This window comes from Ixodes scapularis, unplaced genomic scaffold (assembly GCF_016920785.2).
Source record: "Ixodes scapularis isolate PalLabHiFi unplaced genomic scaffold, ASM1692078v2 PGA_scaffold1__304_contigs__length_218370807, whole genome shotgun sequence".
Lineage (NCBI taxonomy): Eukaryota > Metazoa > Arthropoda > Arachnida > Ixodida > Ixodidae > Ixodes > Ixodes scapularis.
Window position 1 is genome coordinate 84,508,433 of NW_024609846.1, and position 6,080 is coordinate 84,514,512.

Consider the following 6,080-nt stretch of genomic DNA (forward strand, 5'->3'; position numbering starts at 1 on the left):
ACTTCCAGTCGGTTCTATTTTTTGGACGCGTCAATCCCCAGTTTTTCCTACCCACAACCGAAATTGTGTATATTGTTGCGCGCTTACAACGCGATTGTAAATATAATATGAAGGCGTAGGAAGCATGGAACAAACAGTCCAAAAAGCAGCACAGAAACATCAGATCTGAACAATAATAATTGGGTTGTGAGGATGTTTATACAGCGTGTAGTTGGTCAGCCATTAAAGTTGCGACGAGTCACGCGCTGTAGATGAGCAATTTAGCCAGTGCAGTACAACCGCTAGCCTGGGGTCTTTAACGTGCACCACGCTGTAGTGATACACGACCGCACGCCGGTACGATGCTCATCCAGATCGAAACGGGCAGGGGTGGGGCTCGAACCCAGGATCCCTGGGTTCTGCATCGCGAGCTTTCGCCCCACGTGCGTCGAGCTGGGTGTGCGCTTTAGCCCACTGGGCCACCGATCCCCCCCTCCGATCTGAACATTTGCTATATACGCTGCAAACGTTACTTTTCGGAAGTTATTATCTTGCAGTTGCAAATACTAGAGCTGAAATTAATAAAAGATGCGGTTGGATCCATTCAAACGCACCTGGTAATAGTTTGTGTACTTCCGCGTCCTAAAGCAGTCCATGGTCCCCAGTTTCGTCCTCATGCACAAACAGAGGTGTATTTATTTTTCGTTTCGTTGCTGAGAATTGCGTGGTTAACCAACTTTGCACGTCAAGCGCGTTTAACAATTACTTGTTCCGCATATTTACTGAAGCGTTCCGGTGTTTGCGCAATGACCTTCGCCCATAGACTCGTGGAATTTGTTCAGGCACAACGACTCATGTCCGGAGGCTATACGGGTAGAAATGGAGAGAGAGGAGGCACCGAGAGCACGCGGGGGCGTCAGAACACCGAGCTCTGGTTGGAAGTGAGCAGACGTAAAGCTAGCAGCCTTTGTCTCTACTCAATGTTTGAAAGCGAACGCCGGCGTTCAGCGTTCGTACGCGTTTGAATCGCAGGAACTGTGAAACGAGGGGGGGAGGGGCTTTAATACGAAAAGCTGCCAGCAGTTCTGCGCCAAGCGGGACGACAATCAACATAGCGGAGTACGTAAGGGCTGGGCGGGAGCTCCAAGGATACGGGCGGTTGCGATAACCTTAGTAACCCCATAAGCCGTTGACAAGACTCTGGAATGAAATCGTAGGGCTGGAAAAATCACCGTACGCTAAAGCTCCCTTTCCGCGCTCTAGACTTCTATAAGGGAATTGCGGATCACACCGCCTTCTGCAAAGCACAGCAACGGTGAGGCCAGGCAAATAGTGAAAGGGTGTCTTCGCCGAAGTCTGTCTCCGGGCACCACGTCTCGGCATATGACGACCACTTGGCGATGAGGAAGCTTTCTCTGCCAACAGGGACCGGGCAGAGTCCTCTACAAGGGGCTACGTAACCTAGAGGCACATGATCTGCACAAGCTTCTACAGTCGACACAACATTTGCTTGTGGAAATAAAGAAAGCCTTTCTACCAAACCGTGAAGCGTGAGGGTCCCACCATTTCAAAGCCAACTCCGTGTCTTTTTTTTTTTTTTTTTTTTTTTGAGGCTGGTTCACATATATGCGTTTGATCGGCCAATGATTAAAGCATTTAAATCAGGGGTCTCAAAACCACTCGAGGGGGGGGGGGGGGGGGGGCGAATGGACGAGGGCCAACGGAGGGAGGGGGGTGGGACAATATGTTGCGATTTTGAAGCAAAAAATACAAAACATACACGGCAGTGGTGTTTCACGTTGCAAAGGAGCCCACTGTCCCAGCGACACCCCAGAGATTTTCTAGGCATGGATTATTGTGCTGTCTGCTTTTTGCAAGCTCCGCGTTTGCCATCTTAAGCTTTAATTTGCATATAAAACTACTTTGGGCCCACAACTGCTGTTACAGAAAAATTAAAAACATCTACACACCACAGTACTGGCAGTTTACAACAGAACAAGAGCAGGCAAACCATCCTTCCCCCGTCAAACAATTCCCGAGGCTCAACCAGGCATATATAAAACTTTCTCCTTAAACGGCAGTTCCTTCTTTCCTGGCGCTTTTTATAGTAGCGTTATAAGAACTTTTTTTTTTTTTCATTTTAAAGGTATTGTTGACAGCTAGAAGCCCGAGCTCGTAGCTTTATTTTTGGTAGTTGCTCCTGCAGGGCTAGAGTGTGCAGCCGAGGTGTCTCTTTGCGCAAAGAACTCGCGCTTGTAGCCTAGTGGTAGTGGTACTGCCATTCCGGTTGATTTACATGGGAAAATTATGAGAAGGCAATATTTAGACAAAGCAATTCTTCGTCCAAGCGATAAGCGGACTAGTGCAAAATGCGTGAACACGTTATATGAGCAGAGTTCCCGTTTAAGCGGAAATAATTGACGATATAAAACTATACGGCGCCTGTGGCGCTCGAGGCATGGAATGGGGACTCGCTGCCGCGGAAGGCTTGCGGGCCGCTTCCCAGAGCGTCGCGGGCCGCGTGTTTGAGACCCCTGATTTAAATGAATCGAGTCACATCTTTATTGTTATGTTGTAGAAAGAAAAAGAAAGGTGAAAAATACAATTTTGACAAGTAGAGGTAAATATGCGGTAAATATTCTCCACCTAAAATTAAAAACAAAACAAAAAAAGAATTGCTTAGAGGCTTTAAAGGGATGCTGAGCCGAAATTCGGATTTCCCAAAATAAGCTTGCAGAAATGTTCAACAGGGCACCATAAACCACGAAACATTACTCATATAGCCGTATCTCCAGCGGATGGCCGTATTTCTGGAAAATAAAGAAGCGAATGAGAAGGAATGTTGACGTCATCTTATCGCACGAGAGTTGAGAAGGAGGAGAAATGGTGTCGGTTCCCCTTTCCCCTCCGCGCCCTCACGCAGTCAAAGCGAAAAGAGGAGGAAATGAGACTCGCGAGGTCATGCGTCTTTTCGGCCTTGTGCGAGCGCGCTGTTCTTCTGAAAAAATACGACGATACGTTGGAGATACCGCTTTATGAGTGACGTCTTGGGATTTGTAGCGTCCTGCCTATCGATTCGGCGTTCTTTTCTGAAATTCGATTTTCGGTTCAGCATCCCTTTAAGGTTAGGGCCGCACGGCGGCCATCTTGAAGAAGATTAAAATTTGGCCCCTAGATGGCGACACCGATCCGTGTGGCCGAGAAACTGGCAACGCTCAGGGCACCGATGTTCTGGCAAGTTCCCTGTGCACGTTACACGTTCACCGCGTGATTTCGCCCGCGTCACGCTGTGCCAGCACTGCTGTCGGTCACTACATCTATTTGCCTTATATAGTTTGATACCCAAGCACACGTGCGATTCCTGCTACTCAGGGATCATCGCATTCTATATGAAAAAACAAAACAAAACATAGCTACTATGTTGTTCGGCAGCGTTTCTAAACAACCGTTAGAAAGTTCTCACTGGGTGCTGGAAGAACCATCAGCACCGTTTCGTCGCGATTGACCGTTCTATCGTAAGTAGCGCAATTTTGAATACCGGAGCGCCATCTAGCGAGCGTCAGGTTCCACGGCCATAAATGCTGAGTGGCTAGAAACGTTGGTGAAAGTGCTCTTCGGGGTGCCGCTCCCGCTTTGGGTCTGCTGGTTGGGCGCTTTTGAGTGCGGGGAATCCGACTGAGGGCGCGTCTCGTGTTCTTGTGTGCCGCGGATGATGGTTTTAGAGCGCAGCTCTTAGGCGCCCGTTTCCGGCTTGAGCGTCGTCGGGACCTCGGGAGAACCTCGGGTTCCTTCGAAAGGACTTCGGGGAGGGGGGTCACGTGACCCCCCCCCCCCCGGAGGTCACGTGACCACCCCCTTCCTGAGGTCACGTGACTACCCCCTCTCTGAGGTCACGTGACCCTCCCTCCCCGAGGTCACGTGACCCCCCCTCAGTACCCTTTACTGCTCCCCCTCAAGAGCTGCGCTCTAATTTGACGTTACAGGGAGTTGTAAACGGCTTTCACTTTTTTAATCTTACTGGGAAAGTTTCTTGCCCCGCATTATGGCATCCGCCAGTGTGGCGACGCCGATAAAAGCTGCACTGAAAGCACCACCGATAGGAATCGGAGGTGCCCACTGGTGGGTCCAGCCCCCCAGACTGGTCAATCCGCAGAGACCCTTCGGCACCCAGCATGAAGGCTATGGATGCCCCCTTCACGCTACACGAACTAAGACACGCCATCGACGCATGCCCGCGCAAGCGCTCGTCCCCAGGCCCCGACGGAGTGACGAACCAGGCCATCAGGAACCTGGACGAGTCGTGCCACGACAGCCTCCTCGACTACATGAACAAGGTTTGGAGCAGTGCTGAGATCCCAAGGGCCTGGAGAGAGGCCACTACCGTGCCCCTGCTCAAGTCTGGAAGGCCGGCCGATGATTTGAGCTCCTACCGGCCCATCTCACTAACCTCCTGCTTGGGCAAGCTACTGGAGCGAATGGTACTGCGACGTCTAAACTACCACCTGGAGGCAGTAGACGCGCTTCCAGACTGCTTCTCCGGCTTTAGGGGACACAGGAGCACTGCGGACTCCATTGCAGACCTCACCACCACCATGGAGCAAGCTAAAGAAAGGGGCTGGTCGACGGCCACAGTGTTCCTAGACGTGAGGAAAGCCTTCGATGCGCTCCCCCATGACACCATCTTCACGGCTCTCCAGAACCTCGGAATCACCGGGCGCCCCCTGTCATACATACGTGCGTTTCTGACAGGAAGAACACTGCGTGTACGTGTCGGCAGCACCTACAGCACACCACGCGGGATAACAGCCGGTGTGCCTCAGGGAAGCGTGCTGAGCCCGCTGCTTTTCTCCATCGCGATCGCATCTCTCCCTTCGGCTGCTGGAGTTGGAGCTCGACCACAGTTCCTCGTGAACATGGCGGTATACGCAGACGACGTGGCACTTTGGGCCACCAGCCCACCAAATCGCAGACAGGAAATGGTGAAAGAGTTGCAACGGGCACTGACCAACACGGTGCACAGACTACACGAACTGGGCCTCGGCATCTCGGCTGAGAAGACCACGGCTCTGTTCCAGGCTCCAATACTGCGAACATTTCGTCCAGTACTACACATCGAGGGAGCACCGATAAAATCAGAAAAGACAGCAACCTATCTGGGTTTGATGCTCGACGCGCGCGTGTCCTGGAGGCCCGCTGTAGATGCAGTGCTCCAGAAGATGCGCACAAGAACAAACACCCTGCGGGCACTTGGAGGCACAACGTGGGGCACCTCGCAGGCCATGATGCTGGCAATGTACAAGGGCCTGATCGTGTCCTGCCCGACCTACGCGCTGCCGTTGGTGACGCTAAACAGCACACAACAAGAAAACCTAGAGAGGGCGCAGAGGGTGGCACTGAGAATTTGCCTTGGCACGCCCCGAAGCGCCTCATCACACAAGACACTCGTCGAGGCCGGCGTAGCCACGATTTGTGCCACACTACAGAAGCGGGCTCTTGGACACCTTATCCGAATGGAGAATGGGCGGTCGACGGGAAGCCTAATCATGAAGATTGCGCAGAGAACAGAGTCAGGACTTGGACGCGCGCTCTGTCAACTTGGAGACATCGCGGGAACCGCTGCGGCCCTGGCCGACCTCCCACCACTGCAAGAACGTCCACAACCCATGGACGTCGATCTACACATCCACGGGTTGAGATCAAGAAGGACGGCAACAACAGTGACCCTCCGAACCCTTGCGCTGTCCCACATCGAGGACCAGTACCACGGCTGGGCTCAAGTGTTCACGGACGGCTCAGTACGTCCCACAGACGGGTCGTCAACAGCCGCGGCGGCCTTCGAGGCGGCTGGCGTTGGGCTAAGCGTGCGCCTTACACACCATGCAACCAGCACCACCACAGAACTAGCAGCGATCCTGCTCGCCCTCGAGGCCGTTCAGAACGGCAGCTCCAGGGGCGGCAAGTGGGTAATCTTGTGCGACTCACAAGCCGCGCTCTCCCTGCTAGATAACTTGGAGAGGGCACCACCACTGGCGCGAAGAATCGCAGCAGAAGTGATGGCATTGGAGCAACTCGGACACCAGTTCAGGTTTCAGTGGCTGCCA

At 52.8% G+C, this 6,080-nt stretch overlaps 1 protein-coding gene across 1 annotated transcript; it reads right to left on the reverse strand.

Moving 5' to 3' along the window:
* Nucleotides 1–4,686: 4,686 nt before the first annotated feature.
* Nucleotides 4,687–5,409, reverse strand: LOC120844696. Its single transcript, XM_040216606.3, has one exon. It carries the CDS (start codon nt 5,407–5,409, stop codon nt 4,687–4,689), a length of 723 nt encoding a protein of 240 aa, XP_040072540.1.
* Nucleotides 5,410–6,080: the final 671 nt, after the last annotated feature.

Excerpts from the sequence above, each read along its gene's own strand:
- LOC120844696 (XM_040216606.3), bottom strand. The coding sequence starts at position 5,409 with ATGAGGCGCTTCGGGGCGTGCCAAGGCAAATTCTCAGTGCCACCCTCT.